Here is a 23,779-nt window from a genome sequence, read left to right on the forward strand (position 1 = left end):
GTGAATTAGCCATGCTAAATTGTCCATAGGTTTTAGATGCATTTGTCAGAGGGGGTGGGGAGGTGGATTACTCTTCGGAGGGTCAGTGTGGACTTGTTGGGCTGAAGGACCTATTTCCACACTGTCGGTAATCTAATCTAATCAAAAATTCTTTCACTGGTGTCCAGATCAACTAACCATGCTGGAATTACCAGGCAGGTCTGATTTAGTCTGGTGCTGGAATTACTAGCCATTGGGTGGCATATTGGATACATCAGTACTTGTATGCTGAACAAAGACACTTTATTTAAGGTCCCAGTTCCAAAAATGCCTAGCCTGAAATTCTAACCTCATGGTATTATTTGAACAAAGTTATTTTAAGATTTAATCACCAGACTGGTTTTACATCCTTGTTTGGAAGAATCTTCATAACAGATATTAAAAGTTAACACAATGCCATTGGCAGCATATTTAAATTTTCTAACGTGTTTTCACACTGGAAGTGAAAAATACCTGCAGCATGACGCCAACTGGACCGGTTTCATACAAAAGCCTTTTCTCTTAGCCATTCATGATGCTGAGTCTTCCTAGCTCAACACTATTCTGAAACGCCTATCCCAACGAATCCTATCCTAATATTAGGAAGCACAACCTACCTTTGTTTTTTACTGGATACAAAATCATAGCTGAAACCTAATTCACTTAAAAATGGTATTTGTGACCAAAATAGCACTTTTGGAAATCCAGGAAATCCTTATTATGGTACTGCTTAATAACTCACAATCCCTGTTTGAATGCATCTCTCAGATACACTGCAACTTTGAAATAAAACCAAATTGTTTTTGAAAGACCACAGTCTTATTTCTTTTTAACTTTTCTTCCAGTGTTCCTCCTTGGAACCTGAAAGACTTGTTGGGCTACCATCATATGACCAGTTGTTACCTCAACAATTGCTATTTTTATACCTCCACCTAAACACTGAGTTTCAGAGAGCTGTATGACTGTAGTGACCATACTAGTTTATTCCAATCCTTTCCTTACTAAGGGTCCATGCAAGGTCACTTTCAAGGAGTAGTTGGATTGAGATCAAGACCTGTAAATATTACAGCCACTTGGGTAATAAAATTGATTTTATTTTCTCTCCTATTTAATTTATTTTCACTCTTCTTCCCCTTTGTCTTGGGAAAACATCAACCAATGGTCCATCGTGATCACTAAATTCTTTCTCATTTGGGGCAACATTTGACCACTGCTCAATTTGATTCAGAATCTCAGTGTAGGTCTACAAGTGCCAATCTACAACCCACTACACGGTCATATGAGTAGGTAGTGATCTCACAGAATACTGTGCTACCACATCCTCCAGTTTAATTATAGGTATCTTATATACCACAGTCTTAGGTATAACGCACCTCTCTAACATATTTTTTGATCTTCGATATAACACACATTATTTACAGCCTATTTCTGACAGAAAACAAAATTCTCCATCTGTAAGCACACCTCTCATCACACTGCTTTTGTTTACTGTCTACCATAAGCTGCCCTGAGACCATGTCTGACAAACCACAACCTTTTGTGGCATATCTTTGGTACACCATTAACGTCCCTGATGGCTGCCCTGCTAAATACAGAGGGCCTGCTGAATGTCAAGATTGTTTCCAACATCTTAAAAGACACATTTTAATCTGAGCCTCGTATTTACTTAACAAAATCACAGCTTACACCCTTGCTCCGTGAACTCTGAATTTCTCTCACCAACCCACGTCACTCTCGCTTACGTTCTTTTCTCTGAGACCGAGACCCCCCGGGCATGATTGTGATTGCTGAAAAAAGTGCGGAATGTACATTGTCTACTGGTGCCAAGCGGCACTCCTATACGTAACCTTCCTGCTGAACAAACTTCCCATTGATGAGGCTGAAGCTTGCCACGGAGTGGTTTGTGCTTTTGAGTGATGTCATCCGTGAAGCTGTGGTACTCCTGCCCATGCTGGTCGAGCGTATGAGGAGGTGGCTCCGGCAGCAGAACAGGTTGTTGTTGAATTGCTTTCGGAAGGTCTTGCTCAGCAGGTAGAGGGCGAAGGGGTTAACACAGGAGTTGCTGAAAGCAAGAATCCTGGCACAGATGCTGCCAATCAAATGCGCCAAGGAGGTGTCCACCTGCCTGTAATGGTAGGAGCGGTACAGGTAGATGATGTGACTGGGGAGCCAGCTCACAGCGAAGAAACCCACAAACACCAGCACTGTCTTTGCAAGTCTTTTCCTGGATTCCATCTGTCAAAGAAAGAAAACGGGAAGATTGAAACTTTCGAAAGCAACAGCAACACTTAAAGCTTGTAATGAGCACTCAAAACGGATCAAATCTAATTGATTCAATCTGGATAAAAAGACTGGGATAAATCACAAAGGTGCCTGGAAGAAAATAATGATAATCAGTTCATCAGACACATTGTTTCGACAGACCTTGTTGTCACCTGAGAGACTTAATTCTCTCAGAGAATGGACCTTTGTTGAGAAACTGGCAGAAGTGGATTTACTGAATGTGAACTGCCTACTTGTTTCTTTATGGGTAGCATGCAGCAGACTGCTAGTGCCCTACCATTAACTTTGGATTTTACTCTGCAACACGGCCACTATTTTTGTCCACTAGGTGACTGTAGAGACTTGGCATGAGTTTCCATAATCATACCTGTTCCTTTAGGTGTTTACAAGTCCAGTTCCAACATTCTAAACCTAATAGACATTCTGTGCTGATCACTTTTTAAAACGTAGCCCTGCAAGAAATGAGTTCGCAGCTTAGCAGAGGAAGGAACACAAAAACAAGATGTGACGTTTTTCCATCCGCAGGTAAAGTGATATTGTGAGTGAACGTCACAGGGTCCAGTCCAGTATGGCTCAGAACAATTTTATCAAGCAGTTTTCTGTTCTCCACACAACAAAAGGCTCTTTGGTGTCTGCCCCATGGCATCATGAAGCAGGACAGGTGGAGGTACTCATTGTTGTTGGTCCCTCCTAGCTTTCACACCTCCTAGTTGCAGTCAGATTGAAAGACCAGCTGCTGACCGCTTCAGACTGTAAGCCGGGAACTGTAACCCCACCCTTCACAGGCTCTGGTGCCTGACCTATAATCACTGAGGAGATGGCCCAAAAAAGCAGGATACTCAGGGATTCTGGATGTGCTGATGTACAGAGGAGCTGGAGGGGAGGGTTAGCCCTTTTTCTGCTGACTGTTAAAGGAGGCCACAGCAGCAGACCCAGCCAGGCTGGATCCAGATCGAGGCCTGCGTCAGTGTTATGTCCCAGCTTAAACAGAATGCACAGCTATGCAGGAAAATGTACAATCACCGACTGTGTTTTGCAAGGGTGGGTATCACCATTTTCTCCTGGCTCCCTGATATTCACAGGGTAACCACTCACTCTAACTCTGCCTCTGCACACTCCTCTCACCAAAGCTCATTGTCTGCAACTTCTGCTATTGCATTAATCATTTCCACTCAATGGCTCTGACCCATCTTCTTTCTTGAGCTATCAACTCTTCCCACCCTTCGTGATTCCAGCTTATTCACTGGCGACTCCTCTCTTGTTCCTCCTGTATCACCACTAACTGTGTTTCCATCTACTTCCATCATGCTCCACCCCTTCCTTTGCCTGATTTCAAAGAAAACTGACCTTCTACCAGACTGTGCTGGTGGGGGGAGGTGGATGGTTAGTGATTGCATTTGGACAAAAGGATCCTCACTCCTTTTGAGGAGAAAGTGCTCGATTTGAAGAGTTGAAAAATGTGGTGCTGGAAAAACACAGCAGGACAGGCAGCATCCGAGTCAATTTGAAGAGCATGACCATGTGGGAATGGGGACATCTCAATGTCCAACCAACCTCAATAAGCTTCAGTGCACTGTACTGTGCTGATCTCCCATTAATGCCAGAGTTAGCTCATTCTTAACTGACAGAGGCTTTGATCCTTCTTAAGATCAATAATCGCCTCTTTTTTGCTTATGCAATCATGGCTGACACCCAACAGGTCCCTTGAAAAGAGGCCTACACCACTGATCCTCAGCTCTACCTGCTACTTTGAGGAGAGAAGGCTGAGGAGATTTGATTGAACTTAACATCATGAAGCATTTAAATAGACTGAATAAAGAGAAATTGTTGCCTAAAGCTTAATAATGATGAACCAGAAGTCTGGGATATAAAGTGTTTGGCTAATAAAATAGAGGCGACAGGGAAAAAAGGGCTTTTACTCAATGTGTGGATTTGGATGTGGATTGTAATATTATTCTGGAAACAGATAATTAGTCGCTTTTGAAAGGGAACCTGAAAGAAAAATACTTGCAGAGAATCTGGAAAGCATTTGAGAAGTAGGACGAGATGCTATTTTAAAGAGCTGGCATAGATTCAATGGGCTAACTGGTGTCCTTCTATACAGTACAATTCTTGATTCTAAGATTTAATGAAACGTGGAAAAGAGAACACTATTGTTTTCACCTGAAGGTGTTTGAATTCCCTCAGGGGAATTTGCCTCATAGTTGAAACCATAGTAATCCATTCAAGGGTCCAAATGGTACTTGAAAATTCAATTAGACACGGTATGAATTATCAAAGTGACCAGTTTTAATTTGTACTGAGTATATCCATGACATTTAGAGGAAGATCCCGTTCCCACATTCCACTGAGCATTCTAATTGCATTCTCATGTCTTCCCTCTCAAAACAGAACTTACTGTGGCCGTGATTAAATAATGAATAAAATATCTTTAAATTTTGAATGCATGAGTCAATTACTTTATTGCTCCATTTAAAAATATCTGTAGATTTGTTCAACTGGTCTTTTGGTTTCACTCGTGACATTTATTAACTAAGAGTCATATTTAAAAAGTTGAGTGTTTTTCTTTCCGGTACATCACCTCACAGGGTACAGCTTGTTCTGTCTGGATTATGAGGTTCTTTCAATCTTATTGAACATAGAAGAAAGATATCAGATGCCAAAATAAATACTGTTCATGAAAGGATGATGTTTCAGCATAATTTTACAGTAGTTAATCCATTATCAGTATTTGCAGTTAAGATGCAGTAAGAGATTGATATAAACCAATCTTTTCTTGTTTAGGGTGTAAGGCTCTGACAAGGTTAATGTTGGTGAGAGCCTTAGAAACCCCTCACTATTAATGATGTTATATGGACTTACGGGGAGAACTGTGTGGAATCTCAAAGGAGCTTTAAGATCTACCATTTGAATCTTCCTCATAGTCCTTATAACAATGTCTATCACATTAGTGTAGCATAAATAGTTGCTATCGGCACGGTGGCACAGTGGTTAGCACTGCTGCCTCACAGCGCCTGAGACCCGGGTTCAATTCTCGACTCAGGCGACTGACTGTGTGGAGTTTGCACGTTCTCCCCATGTCTGCGTGGGTTTCCTCTGGGTGCTCCTGTTTCCTCCCACAGTCACAAAGATGTGTGGGTCAGGCGAATTGGCCATGCTAAATTGCCCGTAGTGTTAGGTGAGGGGTAAATGTAGGGGTATGGGTGGGTTGCGCTTCGGCGGGTCGGTGTGGACTTGTTGGGCCGAAGGGTCTGTTTCCACACTGTAAGTAATCTAATCTATAACGACATGTTTCAGACATAAGCCTTCTCTTATTAGATTGCCAAGTGATATTCCTTTATCATGGTAGACCAAACACCCCCCCATAGATTCCTACTCTGATGTAGATTTTGGGAGCAAATCTGCCCCATAGAGAGCTTATCCAACACAGTGAACAGCAAAGAGGATTGCTTTTATAACTTAGTGGCAAGTGGAGGATATCATTTAGCTGTCTCCCACTGGCAACAGTGTAGGGCTTGAGATTTCTTCACTCACAAGTTTAAGAAGGCATTTTGTGCAGACAGTCAGGATTTGGAAGAGCTGGCCAGTCATGAACCTGACAGAGCACAGTCTAGTGGTAAAATTCAACAAGACAGAATCTACAATCAGTGGTAAAAGCAGCAGCAGCAGCAGGAGGAGAGTGTTTGGTATTCCCTGGAGGTGTAATATTAGTCACCTACCGACTAATGAAAATACAGTTGATGCCTTGGATCTGAAATAAAACACAAATGCAGGAGAAACTCAGCAGTTCTGCCAGTTTCTTTGGAGAGATGCAGAGAAGCAAAAAATAAAGACAGGTGGTCTCAGTTCAGATCAAATATTGCCATCTTAATGGCACGATTGCAGAAGGGAAATCTACCGGGAAAAAAGCAATTCAAAACTAGATCACAGACCTAGAATTAACATGGTAAGGAGCATTTTAGAAGCCGAAGAAGACAAAGTTCAATGAAAGGAGTAAGATGGCAAACTATGGAGGTGAAGGCTGCATTATAAAAATGCAGTCAAGGCATTATTCAATTCACTGTCAATGGGATTCTCCATGAAAAACAAATAAAGAAATAGGGTTCATCTTATAAAGCTGCAAATAGCAGCAGTCTTTTACTGGAAATGTATTTAGAATGGCAATAAGTTACTAAAGGCACAAGAAGCGGGATTAATCAAGTGAAGCTTTAAAGAAAAGCGTATCAGTCATTAAGTGCAAGATTGTCAAGATTCATCCAGAGAAGCCATGGAAAAGCCAAAAATCCTTGGTTTTATCTGCAGAAACCAGGAATCATTCGTTTTGACCACAAAAATACTGTATAATCATATACTACATGTACATGAGAAGGTGAGAGCGTGTGTGTTTGAGGGTCTGTGTGAAGGAGCATTGTGGTAGTTATACAGACATTCTGCAAAATTACTGCAAAGTTAAAAGCCTCTGAAGCTAAGAAAATAAATGATCACATCAGGAGGCATGATATCAGAAATAATATTGCCAGGAAGATTTAACTTCAAAAATAGATCAAATATAACATAAAGTTGTACAAATCTTTGAGAAAACATTTCTTAAGATACAAAATAGCTTCCAATTAGATACTAAACCAGAAGCTGAACAAGTAAATACACTTCTGTATATAACTGGGAGCACAGCATATGAAGTCATATCTCACCATGGGATAAAAGAAGCGATTGATATCTCTGAGGAATTGGAAGAGAGATTAGCTTTGGAACTTGAAGGTGTAAGATTTAGCATCTGGGCCCTTCTCATACACTCTGTAACAATATCTGTCACATCAATGTAACTTGTTCATAGTTGCTAACACGCAATAAAGCACATCTTCTTTAGGACAATATCCTCTTCTCATGAGACTACCAAGTCATTTACCTCCACCACACTAGACCAAGCAGATCTTAACACTTGCCCTTTCATCTCCTCCCTCCTCACTGTCCACGACCCCAAACACATTTTCCAGTTGAAGCAGCATTTTCCTTGTACTTCTTTCAATCTAGCCTAATGTATTTGCTGCTCACAATGTGGTCTCTTTACACTGGTGAGATCCAATGCAGACAGCTTTGTCAAACTGGTCCGCTCTGATCATAAGAATGACCCCAGCCTTTGAGTTGCTTGCCATTTCAATAAACCTTCTTAATTCCATGCTAACATTTCTATCATTGGTCTGCTACAGGGTTTCAACAAAACTCAGCCAAAGCTGGAGGAACAAGTCTCATGTTCTGCTCAGTATTTTTACAGCCTTCGGTGTTCAACATTGTGTTCACCAACTCTAAAGTATGATCGCCGTTCACCACTTTGATCATAACACTATCCTTACTTCTTCTTTTGCATTGCTATCAGTCCCTTTGTCTTTCACTGTGGGCATGTTTACTATCTTTTGCACTCAAGCTTCCTACCCCTCTGCCAAAAGCATGGAAAACCATGATGTTCCAACTCCTTTCAGTTTTGAAGAACAGTTATATCAGACTCGAAACATTAACTCTGTTCTCTCACCATAGTTGCTGCCAGACATGTTGAGTTTCTCTATCACCTACTGTTCTGTTTTATTGTAGATCCTATTCTGAAAGAGGATGGCAGTAGAAAATCTACCATACAGTGAGAAATTGCCCATACAATCTGATGAGCAGCGGTATGGATTGCACAGACCACAGTAACTGATTACATAAACAAAACACTTGTGCACAAAATGGATTCAGACTTGTTATAACATACACCACTTGATCAAACATCATGATTGTTGATCACATTCAGCACTTCACTTTGGTTGATTTTTCCAAAATCAATTTTCACTTGACACTTCTTCAGCACCAGATATTTTCCGATTCACAATATCCAACATTCTTGAAGACAGAGGAGGAGTAATTTGCCATATGGTTAATGTGATTATCCATGGTGCTACTAAGGAAGAGCATGGTGGGCAATGGGTCTACGAAACAGAAGGGCAAGACAGAAAGCTGGACTTACTGTGAATGCGAAATGGAAATTTGACAAGAGCACTAAACCATTTCTTGGGGTACCTTATTCAGCAACAAGGTGGCCCCCAAGCAATTCAAATTCTAATTTAGGAGTGTGCACAGCCTCGATATATTACAACATACTGAGATTCCTTGACACAGTCATAGTCATAAAGATGTACAACACAGAAATCGACCCTTTAGTCCAACTCGTCCATGCCGACTTGATAATTTAAAGTAATCTAGTCCCTCTAAATCCTTCCTATCCATATACCCATCCAGATGCCTTTTAAATGTTGCAATTGTACCAGCCTCCACCACATCCTCTGACAGCTCATTGCATACACGTACAACCCTCTGAGTGAAAAAATTGCCCTTAGGTCTCTTTTATATCTTTCCCCTCTCACCCTAAACCTATGCCCTCTAGTTCTGGACTCCCCAACCCCAGGGAAAACACTTTGTTTATTTATCCTATCCATGTCCGTCATGATTTTATAAACCTCTATCAGGTCATCCCTTAGCTTCCGATGCTCCAGGGAAAACAGCCCCAGCCTGTTCAACCTCTCCCTGTAGCTCAAATCTTCCAACTCTGGCAACATCCTTGTAAATCTTTTCTGAACCCTTTCAAGTTTCATAACATCCTTCCTATAGCAGGGAGACCATAATTGCACACAGTATTCCAAACATAGCCTAACCAATGTCCTGTACAGCTGCAACATGACCTCCCAACTCCTATATTCAATGCACTGACCAATAAAGGAAAGCATACCAAACACCTTCTTCACTATCTTATCTAACTGGGACTCCACTTTAAAGGAGCTATAAACCTGCAAGATCTTTTTGTTCGGCAACACTCCCCACACCTTACCATTAAGTGTATGTTTTGCCTTTCCAAAATGAAGCACATTATATTTATCCAAATTAAACTCCAACTGCCACTCCTCAGTCATTGGGCCATCTGATCAAGATCCCATTGTACTCTGAGATAACTTTCTTTGCTGTATACTACAGCTTTACTTTTGGTACCATCTGCAAACAGACTAACCAAACCTCCTATGTTCACATTCAAAACAGTTATATAAATTACAAAAAGCAATGGACCCAGCACCGATCCTTGTGGCACACCACTGGTCACAGGCCTCCAGTCTGAAAAGCAACCCTCCACCACCACCCTCTGTCTTCTATCATCGAGCCTGTTCTGTATTCAAATGGTTAGTTCTCCCTGTAGTCCATGTGATATAGTCAACCAAGTATCAAAGTTCATATCAAACTTACTAACCATTAATGAGCCACTACAAGATCTATTAAATAAATTGGGGAATAGAACAATAGAACTTATTGAAGAAATTGGGGAATAGAACAAGTGAAAGGCATTTAAGAAGATTAAACTAATGTGCATTCCCTTCAAAGTTTCAGCACACTATGATCTAATATGTCTAATTGAGCATGGCAGGAGACTGGAAGAACACAACAAGCCAGGCAGCAACAGGAAGTAGAGAAGTCGATGTTTCATGTGTAACCCTTTTTCAGGAATGGGGTGGGTGTAGGGGGAGCTGCAGATAAAGGGGGAGACAGAGGCAGGGTGGTGAGGTGGGCAATAGGTGAAGGCAGGTACAGGGTATGACTGTGTTGGTCAACAGGAGGACTGAATTTGGTTGGTGGCAGGGAGGAGTGGAAGAAAGAAGAATTTGCTGGCAAGGTAGTCTGGGATGGGAAGGGAGGTTATTTGAAAATGGAGACGCAATATTGAGTACTCCGGACTGTAGGCAGGTGGAAGATGAGGTGTTGTTCCTCCAATTTGCAGTTGGGTTTATTGTGGCAATGGAGGAGGCCAAGGATGGTCATGTGGGACAGAGAGTGGGAAGGGGAATTAAAATGGGCGGTGGCTGGGAGGTCCGGTTGGCCTGAGATTCTTGATGAACCATTCCATAAGTTTATGTTTGGTCTTCCAGATGTACAGAAGGCCGTAACGGGAGCACCCAATGCAGTAAACTAGATTGGAGGAGAGGCAGGGGAATCTCTGTCTCGCCTGGAAGGACTGTTTGGGGACCTGGATGGAGGTGAGGGGGGTGGTGTACTGGCAGGTTTTGCATGTTTTCCAGTTGCAGGGGAAGGTACTTGAGGGTTGCCACTCTCCCCATCAACCCCAGCCCCCCCACCACCCCCGAACTCCTGAACCCAAAAGGATGTGGATGCTTCAGAAGAGCTTCACCAGGATGTGGCCTGGTAGGGAGGGCCCTAGCTATGAAGAGAGGTTGAGTAAAGTAAGAGTATTTTCATTAGAAAGATGGAGGTTGAGAGGGGATCTGACTGAGGTCTAAAAAATTTTGATAGGTACAGACAGGGTGGATAGCAAGTAGCATTTTTTCCAGAGTAGGGGACTCAATTAATGGGGATCACGAGTTCAATGTGAGAGGGGAAAAGTTTAAGTGAGGTATGCATGGACAGTTCTTTACACAGAGGGTGGTGGGTGCCTGGAACGCCAGCAGCGATGGTAGAAGTAGGCATGATAGCATCATTTAAGATGTATCTAGACAGATACCTGAATGGATATGGAGCAGAGGGATACAGATCCTTAGAAAATAAGTGACATGTTAAGATAGAGGATCTGGATTGGCACAGGCTTGTAGGGCTGAAGGACCTGTTCCTGTGCTGCAATGTTCCTTGTTCTTTTTTCTAAGATGCAACCAACAGCAGATACTCTTGTCAAGAAATAAAATTGACGAGGTTACACAGCAACTTAATTCCGTAGATTCTAAATTTCTGTAGACTCTGGAAAAGTTCCTGCAGACTACTGGCTTACATCTGGTAATCCTAAAAGAGGCAGCTACGCAGATAATGGATACATTTGTTGTAATTTTCCAAATATCCTTGGATTCTGGAGAAGTAGCAGAGGAATGGAATACTGCCAATTTGACACCCTTAATTAAAAAGGAAGGCAGGCAAAAAGCGGGTAACTGTAGGCCGATTAACCTAATATCCATATTTGTAAAAGTATTGGACTCTATTATTAAGGAAGTCATAGCAGAACATTTGGAAAATCGCAACCTAATTAAGCAGAATCAGTATTGCTTCATGAAAGTGAAGTCACGCCTGACGAATTTATTAAAGCTTTTTGAGAAAGTCTCAATCAGAATGGATCGAGGGGACTGAGTAGGTGTGTTGAACTTCAAGAAGGCATTTGACAAAGTACCTCACAAAAGGTGAAGTCATACTGTAAGGGTCCACAGTGTTGGGTGTGATATATTGGTGTGGAAAGAAAATTGGCTCATAGGCAAGAAACAGCGAGTAGGGATAAAGGGTTCTTGTTCAGGATGACATCCTGTAACCAGTGGGGTTCCACAGAGGTCAAAGTGGGACACCAATTATTTACAATACATATCAATGACTTAGAGGAAGAAAGCAAACGTACTGAAGCCAAATTTGCAAACGACACAAAAATAGGTGGAAAGGCAAGTTGTGGGAAGGATACATACAGTTCACAGAGAGACGGTGATAGGTTCAGTAAGTAGACAAAAAGTTGGTAAATGGAAAATCTGAAAATTTCCATTGTGGAATGGAGATTAAAAGAACAGTATTACATAAATGAAGAAAAACTGCAGGAAGCTGCAATGCAAAGGGACTTTGAGGTATTTGTACATGAAACAGAGAAAGCTAGCATAAACTTACAGCAGGTAATAAGGAAGGCAAATGGAATATTGGCTTTTATTTCAAGGGGTTTGGAGCATAAGAGTAGAGAAATCCTACTGCAACTGTACAAGATACTGGTAAGACTACATCTGGAGAAGTTTTCGTCCCCTTATTAAAGAAAAGATAGTATTTCATTGAAGGCTGTTCAGAGAAACTTCACTAGGTTGATCCCCATTATGGATGGACTGTCTTATGAGCAAAGTCTAAGCAGGTTGGGACTGTACTCTCTGGAGTTAAAAGAATGAAAGGTACTCTGATTGGAACGTACAGGATTCTTAACGAGCTTGACAAGGTAAACACTGGGAAAGTCTAAGGCCAGAAGGCATCACTTCAGAATAACCAATTTAAGACTGAGGTAAGGAGGAATTTCTTCTCTGAGAAAGTTGAGAGTTTCTGCCATTCTTTGCCACAGAGAGCTGTGGTGGGGGAGGAAATTCTTCACAGATACTTAAGGCTAATTTAGATAGCTTCTTAATCAGTAGGGGAATCAAGGATCATGGGGAAAGGCCAGGAAAGTGAACATGAGGAAGGTCAGATCAACCACAATTCTATCAAATTGTGGAGCAGAGTTAAGGGGCCAAACAGCCTAGTTCTGTTCCTATTTCTTCTTGTTTTTCAGACAAGAAACTAGCAAACGTAACACCACTATTGAGAAGGGAGGAAGAGTGAGAATGGAGAATCTGTTAGTTTGACATTAGCAATAGGGAAACTGTTAGAATCTATTATAAAGTATGTAATAAGCAGATATTTAGAAAAGAGTGGTAAAATTTCGAAAAGCAAAATCATGTTTGACAATCTTGTTAGAGTTTATGGAAGATCTCACGTGCAGCATTCATTAAGGTGAACCAGCTGTTGTGTTTTATTTGGACGTCCAGAAAGACTTCTTCCCAGGCAGAAGGTTAGCAAATAAAATTTGATTGCATGGAATTGTTGGGGGAGGGAGTATCCTACTGTGGATTGAAATTTTGCCAACGGACAGAATGCAGAGGTTAGAAACAAATAATTCATTCTCATCATAGCAGGCTATTATCCATGTGGCACCACAAGGATCAGTGCCAAATCTACAACTGTTCACAATCAAAACTAAAGATTTGAATGTGTAGACCAATTAAGGTATTTCCAAATTTACTTGTGACACCAAACTTGGTGGAAACAAAGAGGAGGATGCAAGGAGTTTCAAGAGCACTTACATAGGCAAAATAAATGGGCTAGAGCATGTCAGATTGGATATAATGTAAGTGTGAAATTATTCCCTTTGAAAAACGAAACAAAAAGACAATATTTCTTAAATAGTATGAAGTTGGGAAATGTAAGTGTTGGCCAAACCTGAGCATCCTTGGTCATCAGTCACAGAAACTTAGCATCTGGATGCAGCGAGCGATCAGAAGGCAGGTAGTATGTTAGGATAATCCCTGGCACTGTGGGATTGTTATATGAAGTGAGATTGAGTAGACGGTGTGTACTTCCTTCAGTTTTGAAGAATGAGGGGTGATCTCATTGAAATTTACGAAATTCTTACAAGGTGAAACTGTTGGGATGGGGATAAGATGTTTGCCTTCGTGGATGAACCTAAAACCAGGAGGCATGATCTTAGAATAAGGGACAGACCATTTAAGACTGAAGTGATGAGGAATTTCTTCACTCAGAGGGTGGTGAATCTGGGGAATTCTTGGCTGTAAAATTTTAATCACTGAGCAGGTTCCTGATAGAAGTCAATAGATTTCTGGAAACTAACAGCATCAAGAGATAAGGAGTTAGTGCAGGAGAGGGGATTTGATGTGGATGATTAGCTATGATATAACAGAATGACAGAGCCTGAATAGTTTGCTCCTATTTCTACAGTGCATTTTCTGAAATTGAAGTATATTCCCCCACAATAACAAACACTTAATTATCCCCCACGATAACAAACACTTAACTATTCCCCCTCAATTACAAACATTTAATCAAACCAGCAACATAAAAAAACAGCTGAAATCCAAGCAACTCAGTATAAGGATGGAGTTTGCTTGCAAATAACAGCATTGGGAGATTGAGAAAAAAAATGGAGAGCTTGGAGAGACTGAGGGACAACCACCACATTCTGTCTTGAGACAGTATTATGTGCAGCACAAACACTTAATTATAGTGGACAACTTGTTACTCTTCAATGAAAGATTGGTGATTTTGAAATCAATGGGAAATGAGATCCTGCAAAGACTCCACAACAGTCATCCAGGTATCACCAAGTAAGAGCACAACAATCAATATGATGGCCTGAAAGAATATTCTGCGGAATGCCTTGGTTGTGCCATAAACAAGTCAAGTACTGACAGAACCTCAGTTAGACCTCGGAAAATGCTAGAGCTGGTCTCTCTGGCTACATTAGAGACGGCACTGAATTTGATTGTACCATGATATTTGCAAGGGGCCAGCGAACCTTTAAAGGAGGATTGCAGTTGCCATAGCAACATTTCCAGAAGAAGGACAACACATCAGCTACAATCTTAAATGGCCAGCAAAGGGCTAAAGCCTTCAATTGTCACATGCAATGAATGCTTAGTTTTCCTATTTTATTGAGTTGTAACTTGGCCAAAGTTTACCTCCTCTTCTCTGTAGCTTGCATTTTGGCATGGTTAGTTCAACTGTGTGTCTGCACTTGGGTTGTACAAGTAATTTTACATTTTAGTATTGGTAATATTTTGTCATGGCTGGGTTTAAGCCCTGTAAAAGTGGAGCTGAGGATTATCAGATCAGCCATGATCTCATTGAATGGCATAGCAGACTCGATGGGCTGAATGGACTGCTTCTGCTTTTAGATCTTATGGTCTTTTGGTTTTAACTTTACTGAGCCATGTCTTGGTCAGACAGAAACAAAGCCAGGTATTTTATCTAAACAGTCTTATGGGAATGTTAAATGTTTAAGCATAAATGCTCAACATTACAGGAACAAGATGAAGAGTTATGAAGAGTTGAAGGAGCTTCACATAATAGGGGAAATACTAAACAGGCTTTAAACATACCTATGACCAACTGGCTTAAGAATATTTGAAAGACCCTTGTTGACTTACAAGTTAATTGCCATAAAGGTTTGAGAAATCCAAAGCAGGAACAGCAGATTTATGTTTTACAGGTATTCCCTTTTTCCGAGTGCACTTGCCAGAAAGTTCTCTATTCATCTTTGACTTCAGGCAATGAGTTTTGACAGCCTTTTCAATCATGGTGGACTATCTCAATCACAGTCTCACCCTGACTTTCTCCCATGCATGCCTTTGACAAACCTGTCCAGAAACTTGCATGATTTATTGTATTCCCTTTATCTGAGAGCGTAAAGACAAAATTGAATTTCTACTGCCCTCGTAGCTATAGTTGTGTAACTCAGCAGAGATCAGGGGTTGATCTTAGCACTCTTCAGGTCTCAGTTGTCCAACATGCACTTAAGCAATGGGTCAACAGGGGAACTGTGGGGCAGAATTTCAATTGAAAACTTGACTCTTGTTACCTTTGGGAAAACCATATCCAGGATTGCAAGGTTATATTAAATCTGACATAAAATAAATGAAATTCTTCAGTTCAGTAATTTGTGGGGCATGTTTTGTGATTACAGTTGACAAAGCAACAAAACTTTGTGAGACCCAGTAAACAAACCATGAAAGGTCCTTGTTCAGACATAAAACATAATCAAAAAAGCTGTTGGAACGTTAACCTTTATTTCAAGTGAGCTGCAAAACAAAGGAGACAGCATTATGCTTCAATTTTGTGAAAGCTTTGTCAGGTAGTATTCAGCCTTGGATACTGTAACTCAGGGGTTTCAGCACAAATTCAGCTCAAACATGACAATAGGGCTGGTTACATATGCTTGACTTGTTCTCCTTTAAGTATAGGCATTTAAAATGTTAAGATTATTTCATTGTGTGGATCATTTTCTCTGGTCAATCAACCAAGAATGAGGAGGTGCAATGCTAAATTACAGCCAGGCCATTCATGTTTGGAATCAGGAAGCAGTTCACGGCACAAGCAACAAAGACAAATTATAAGGCTCTCACCTCAAACGCTGTAGCTTTGTGTTAACTTGTTTTTTTCAAGATCCAGAGTTTGTGTAGGAGGGAGAGTGTCAGGTATGTGGAACATTGGCTTGTCTTCTGGGGCAAGTGGGACCTGTATAAGAAGGACAGGTTGCACCTAAACTGGATGGGCACTAATATCCTGGCTTGCTGGTGCCACTCAAGAGGGTATAAACAAGTGTAACAGGGGGGCAGGAATCACTGCAATCGGTCAGCAAGTAAATTGATCAAGAAGGATTTAGAGACCAGGGCCAGTAAGATTAAGAGGAAGAACAGGCATGGGGAAGTTGCCGAATATGACTGGACTGACAGTCTGCAGTGCATTTGCTTTAATGGGAGGACTATGACAAGTAGGTAGATGAACATGAAGCTTGGGTAATACATGCAACAACAATGTTGTCATGATTACACAGACTTGGTTGAGAGCGGGACAAGTCTGTCAGCTTCACTTTCTGGGACTTGGATGTTTGAGGCAAGATAGAGAGAGGTAAAAGAGATAAGGAAGTTCTGTTGTGGTAAGGAAGAATATAACAGCTAGTCTGAGGAGGGACACTTTGGAGGGATCATCCAGTGAGGTCACATGATAAAGCTAAGGAATAGGAAATTTGCAAACATTTAATGGGGTTGTACTATAGGCTTCCCAACAGCCAATGAGTGATAGAGGAACAAGGAACAAATATGTTGACATTATGGAAAAATCTAAAACAGCAGGATTGTTGTGGTGAGTAATTTTAAGTTCCCTATATTGACTGGGACTTGTTTAATACCGGGACTTGGACGGGGGAGATTCCGGTCCAAAATCCCCTTAAAGTGGCCAAGAAGGCATATGGTATGTGTGCCTGTATCGGTTAAGGCGTAAGGTATAAAAGCTGGCATGCCGTGTTGCAGTTATATAGAACTAGGCCACGTTTGGAATATTGCATACAGTTCTGGTCTACCCAGAGGATGTGGAGGCAATGAAGCAGGTACAGAAGTGGCATGGTGGCTCAGTGCTTAGCACTGCTGCCTCACAGCGTTGGGGACCCAGGTTCGATTCCTGCTATGGGTGACTGTCCATTTGGAGTTTACACATTCTCCATGTGTCAGCGTGGGTTTCCTCCAGGTGCTCTAGTTTCCTCCACAGTCCAAACATATACAGGTCAGGTGGACTGGCCATGGAAAATTGTCCATTGTGTCCAGGGCTACGTAGTTAGGTGAATTTGCCATGGTGATTAGAGGGGTAGGGTCTGGGTGAGATGCCCTTCAGAGAGTCAGTGCAGACTCGATGGGTTGATTGGCCTGCTTCCACACTGAAGGGATTCTAACCTAGGCTGTTTGCAGGATGTTGCCTGGTTTGACGTGTATTAGCTTTCATATGAGATTGTACAAACTCAGGGTTTTCACTTGAAGGATGAGGGCCGACCCGATAGATGTTTACAAAATTGTAAGAGGCATTAAGGTTAAAGGGGGTGTGACAGGTAGGTTCGTTACACAGAGGGTGATAAATGCCTGGAACGTGCTGCCAGAGGAGGCGTTGGACGTGGATGCAATAGCAATGTTTAAGAGGTATGTTGACAGCTATATGAATAGGCAGAGAATAGAGGGATACGGAGCATGTAGAGCCAAATGGTTTTTAGTTTAGAAAGGCAGCATGTGTCAGCATAGTCTTGGTTGGCCAAAGGGCCTCTTCCTGTGCTGTAATATTCCGTGTTCACTAGTCCCTGCATTCAAACTCCCAACAGAGACTGCTGTCACCCAAACCTCTGTGTCAGAAATGTTAAATCTACAAACAAATCTGAGCATTCATATGAATTGAGCCAAGGATTTACCGATAACTCAGTATGACCGCAGTATTTTTTGGAATCAGTCATTTTAAGTAGAAAAGCACAATTTTGCCAGAAAGGGATAAACTCTAGGCAACTATGTAGAATCTTTTTCTCCCCCCTAATTGACAGCCAACATATATCCTAAAATAATAAGAGTACAAAACTGCAAGGGACAGCTAAGCCATCAAATTCACACCCTTTCAGAGAGTGCACAATACATGCTGCATTTAGATTATACTTTGCCTATTTAAACTCCTGAGGAAAAGCTCTGATGAAACATATCCTGAGCCCCAGTTCAAATGGAGAAACTAGTAACTTCGGTACACACAAATGTAATTCCATCTCATTCGGAAAGAAAAATGAATTGTACTCAACAACACTAATGAGATAGAATTGATAGGGTATAAAGTAAGGAGGTTAGTAAGATCATTCATGTCTGAGATCTCAATTGAAATGCAGTTGCACCGAGGAGATTGAAAATCTCTTTCTGCTAGCCGTATGAGGTCTACATGAAGTAAGTTCACAGAAGTCAGGGCAGAATTAAGAGCTGTCATTGCTTCACAACACAAAGCTGGTCACAATTTCCATTAATTTAGTTTAGTCACATTTTAGATAAGAATATCTTCTGTGGAAAATGAATGTAGCATGGTCAGCATTGGGGATTATTCTGTAGTCAAGGTCAATGTAAGTTGTAAGTGATAGCAGAAGTAGCTTTACTGTGAAATGAGCCCATGTAATATCTGATCTGGGATTACTTGAAGCTCTTGTCATTACTTCACTGTCAAATCATTGCAACTAATGAACTTAACCGACATCTGGAAATCAGAATGTTTAATTCTAGTTAGTCCCTCTGCAGGTTATTATGTAGCAGTTCACACAGTGGGGTTATTGGAGGTTGCAAGACAGAAGGGTCCAGTGACTGAGCAGGAAATAGATGAGTGATAAACGGTAAGAAGCCTGCAAATTTACTTAATACAGTTTGAAGGGTATAACATTTAAGAAATTGCCAGTGGTGATGCTATTATATGAATACCTAAAATGTGATGGAAGTTTAGAATGTGTTATTTTTATTGGGAACATGGATTCTAGAATTACTGATGTTTTGATTTCCAATGCTATCAAGTTCTGATCTTCTCAAAGAAAAGGGCCAGAAGGTCATTTGAAACAATAATAACTGTTTCAATAAAGCATATGACTAAAACCAAATGATTCTGCCAGCTACCTGGGGAGCTAGTTGTGCTTATTGATGACTTGAATTTGTGTGACCCACAGAAGATGACAAATGACCTGATACATAAGCAGATTGAGTCAGGAAGATAACATCCATTCCAGCAGATCAACAGTTTTTAGTCTGTGCAAGGTTTCAGGCTACCAGTGGTGGAAAGAGGCCTGAGACTGGTTAGCAGCCTCAAAATAATCAAAGTCAGAGACGGGTTAGCCTGCCTTTGTGTCTCAGGGAGAGACTGCAAGAGACAGAATCCCATCGGTGATTATGCTGCAAATTACTGAAAGGAAATGCTGCAACTCATCAGTTTAGCAAGAAATTTTAAAGTGAAGATCAGAGGTTCATTGGGGTTAGATGTCTGTAAAGGATATCACTGAGAAAAAGGGGTGTATCATTCTTTTTGCTGTTTATGATGAATTGTTCCAAATTATCATATATACATTGATATTTTTCTTTTATGTAAAAGCTTATGTTCGTTTGTTAAAGTACATTGGCAGCCTCATGTGAATATGTTCAGTGATTGGTCACTATAGTAACCAAATTACAAGAATATAGTTTCTGATTTATCAGGCCAGGTTTCACTCTGGAATCAGATTTGTCCAGCATTACTATCTGCTGGGATCATTACAAAAGGCTGAACCCCTATTCTAGTCTTTCCAATGACAATTGGCATTCAGGCCAGGAAATTGTGGAGGTATTTATTTAATTGACTCAGTCAGGAGCTGTACCTTCAGGAGTTTGTGATTTGCTGTCCTACACCAATAGCTCTTCAGCAAGAATACCAATGAGGGTGTCAACCCTTTCAGTAGCTTGTATCAGATGCTATGTTATTTTATTTTAAATATGAATCTATTGTGAGTAGGTTTATCCATTCAAAAGATTAGCTATAAACAATATGGATTTCTAATGTGTTCAGCATTTTGCACGAATTGTAAGTGTATTAACTCAATAGGAATGCTTAAACTATGTATAGTTATTTTGTCACATACAGTGGCATTCAGATTTTGCGTCATTGTTTACACTTATCAATGATATTTTGTGTTTAATTTATGCCTCCGCTATTTTCAATATTCACAGCATTTTGATATTTTCAAAGTTAATTTGCAAGAACTATCAGTAATATTGGCTGCAGTGTCATTGAATGCAGACAAGATAACAGTTAAGAAAGAGAAGGTTACTCAGCCTTTCATGATCGTTCTGTTATTCAGTTCAATCATGGTTGATTTATGTTTCAACTTCACCCATCTGCTCTTGCTGTATAATCCTTGATCTTTTTAACTAGAATAGTGTGCCAGTATCTGCTGTGAAAATTTCAAATTGGCTTAGTTCACACATTAACTTAAAGCATTCTGTGCAAGGTCTTGTTTTTACTATGGGCTGCCATTGAGATCGCTCATTCAGCTGCAGGATTTTACTATGGGCTGCAGTCATGTCTGCAAGATACAGACAACCCAATTCAGTCACAATAAGGATCACTATTTGGAACAGATTCCCATACCATTAGATTACAAACTAATGTACAGAGGATTTAACAATGAATGCCTAATGAACCCATTCAACAGTAAATCTGCAGTTTACAATGGGCAGCACTGCTGCTTTAGTTAGATAACTAGTGTTCCTTGCAGTGTGTGAATTGACTTGCAATGTGAGTTCCCTTCAATATTCTTCCATTCAGAAAGTGAAATTAATTTTGACACACCATTCAGTGACAAGAGCTCTGCGCAGTATTTGATTCTTTTTGTTGCAGACTTCAGGGAGATGGGCATTATTAGCTGCAACAATGTGCTGGCTTAAATTGAAACTTTTTGGATAAATGTAAGTACTGGGACTGTGCAGGACCCTGCAGCTACAGCTGATAATCCATCTGGCCTAGTGACCAAACATAAACAATCCCAATCAGAAAAATCTTCTGAAGACACAACTTGCTTCCAAAAACACTGATTCAGAAAATTTACATTAATATGCCACTGTATGAGATAAATCAGAAAGCTGTACATAACAGACAATAGCATCAAGAAATACACCTCATATGTAATTATGATTGCTTTATGAGGAAAGAAAGGATGGAGCCTGTAATTCTAAAGCACCTTCCATTACCTCAGGATAACTCAAAGCACTTTATTGCCAAGGAAGTACTTTTTGAAGTATGCAATGTTACAATGTAGAAAATTTAGCAGTCAATTTGTGCACAAATATGATCAGAAAAATTGATACTTTTAAAATGATGTTGTTCACGATTTATAGTTTAATATTACATTTAATGCTTTTCAGATGACTGAGCCATGCTTTAGGGTAGAAGTTATTTTCAATATTTGAATCAGCACCTCAGAGCTGTGCAAGAGCAGCTTCTGATTAGATTAGATTACTCGATTAGATTACTTACAGTGTGGAAACAGGCCCTTCGGCCCAACAAGTCCACACCGACCCGCCGAAGCGCAACCCACCCATACCCCTACATTTACCCCTTACCTAACACTACGGACAATTTAGCATGGCCAATTCACCTGACCCGCACTGTGGGAGGAAACTGGAGCACCCGGAGGAAACCCACGCAGACACGGGGAGAACGTGCAAACTCCACACAGTCAGTCGCCTGAGTCGGGAATTGAACCCGGGTCTCAGGCGCTGTGAGGCAGCAGTGCTTGCCACCGTGCCGCCCCCTTCTCTAACCTCTCTTCATAACTGAACTGTTTCATCCCTAGTAACAACTTGGCAAACCTCCTCCTCTGTACTCTTTCCAATATCTTGACATTTTTCATTCACAATTGTCCCACTGAAGCTTAACCAAAGATTTAATATGACATCCTTGCTTTGCAATCAATGCCCTATCTAAATAGCCAAACACCTCTATTTTTAACATGCTGTAAAAACTTGCCCACCATCTTGAAAGATTTGCTATTTTATAAATTGAGCATCCTTAGCTTTTGCAGGTCTTTCAACCTACGTAAAAGCGAAGGTATTTTGCTGGATTTCTACAGAATACTGGTGCAGCCTCAATTGGAGCTTTGCACACAGCTGTAGGACCCACACTTCCAGGAAGATGTGAAAGAATTAGAAAGAGTGTAGAAAAGATTCACAAGAACTGCTCCCAGTTATTAGGAGCCTCAGTTACATTGACAGATTGGAGAAATTGGGAATTTTTTTCCCTAAGGAGAAGGTTGGAAGGAAATTTAATATAAGTATTCAAAATTATGGAGCATCCGGATAGAGTGAGGTACAGAAAAAAAAATGCCTGTTGATTGAAGGATTAAGAATTGGATTTATGATACTTGGCAAAAGATGCAATGATGATATGAGGAAAACCCTTTTCACATAGCAAGCGATGGGGATTTTGAATGCGTGATGAAAACATATAGTGGAGACAGGGTCTATTGAGACATTGTAAAGAGAATTAGATTATTCAAAAGAATGTTACAAGATGAAGGCAGATCAGTGGCACTAGGTAAATTGGTCCTAGAGGGCTATTACAGATATGATATGACAAATGGCCTCCTGTAGTCAATCTGCTGTTCTGTGATGTAGAATATATTGCTACTCCCTGTTGTTCCTATCAAAGTACATTACTTCACAGTTAACTGCATTATATTGCATCTGCCTTTCCTTTGCCCTTTTTACCATAGAATTACAAAACAAATAAATATTAGACCATATTTTATAATTCTTTGTAGTACCTAAATCTACAGATAGATTGAGATCCTCTTCCAAATGTTGTCTGGGCATAAAACATGTATTGCAGATTGGAGACCAGTTCTGGAAATTGGACAAAGTCATACATTGGGAAGCAGTATGTATATTATTTTAGTGAAAGCAATGCAACAGAGAAGGGTGGTAGTGGTATAGTGGTAACATGGTGAGGCTAGTAAATCAGTGGTGCATGTTAATGTTGCTGGGGGCTCTGGGTTCAAATTCCAATAGGGTCATTGGTGAAATTAATTCTAAACTATAAAAATCTAGACTACAATTCTAGCTTCAGTAAAAGTAGCCAACTAACTATTATTGTAAAAACCAATTGGTTCACAAATGTCCTTTAGGACTGGAATTGTGCCATTGTTAACTGATCTGACTTACATGTGACAGCAGACCCTCAGTAATGTAATTGATTCTGAGATGGTCTACGTAGTTTAAGGGCAATTTGGACCAGGCAACACATGCTAGCAGTGATGCTCACATCCCATGAAATAGTTTTTTAAAACAGATGTTGAGAGACATGTCTATTTGAAACTCTGGTATCCGCTTGCTGTTTTGATTCTAATTGCTGATTAGCATCATTTGAACTTTCCTGGTGGTATGGCACTAAAGCACTGATTCGCAGCTACTTTTGTATCTTTTTTCCATTGAAGGTATGGATTAGACTGGCTATTATGCAGCGACATGCTCAGTTCTCTGCAATTTCATTTTGATTGTCAGTGTTTAGAGTGCTGAGGGTAATTTCTACTCCCACATCCCCAGCATTGAGCAGGAAAGTGGGTCTGAGAATCAGATAATAGTTATATAGCTTCACTTTAACATTTGGAATATGCAGATATTGAATCTGCCCTGCTGGTTTTGTTGCTTGACATGAAATAATTGCATACCAGAAAGCATACGATTAAATCTCTGTATATACAACCCTACAGTCACCAATCCCATTTTGACAATTAAGGTTTTGCTGTAGTTTCACAATGATCGTCTGAATCGTGAAACCTATGATTTTTCTTCCATAAATATTGTAATTGGCATTTCTGCCA

The 23,779-nt window shown here is 40.6% G+C and overlaps 1 protein-coding gene across 1 annotated transcript in view; it reads right to left on the reverse strand.

Annotated features, from left to right (window-relative positions):
- Positions 1 to 1,386: 1,386 nt before the first annotated feature.
- grpr (gastrin-releasing peptide receptor) overlaps positions 1,387 to 23,779 on the reverse strand; it is a 54,282-nt gene continuing 31,889 nt past the window's right edge. The window contains exon 3 of the mRNA XM_060832960.1: positions 1,387 to 2,253. Coding sequence (XP_060688943.1) covers positions 1,855 to 2,253 — 399 coding nt within the window. The 3' untranslated portion in view covers positions 1,387 to 1,854. The remainder of the gene's footprint in view (positions 2,254 to 23,779) is intronic.

The sequence above is a fragment of the Hemiscyllium ocellatum genome, chromosome 12 (genome assembly GCF_020745735.1).
Source record: "Hemiscyllium ocellatum isolate sHemOce1 chromosome 12, sHemOce1.pat.X.cur, whole genome shotgun sequence".
NCBI lineage: Eukaryota > Metazoa > Chordata > Chondrichthyes > Orectolobiformes > Hemiscylliidae > Hemiscyllium > Hemiscyllium ocellatum.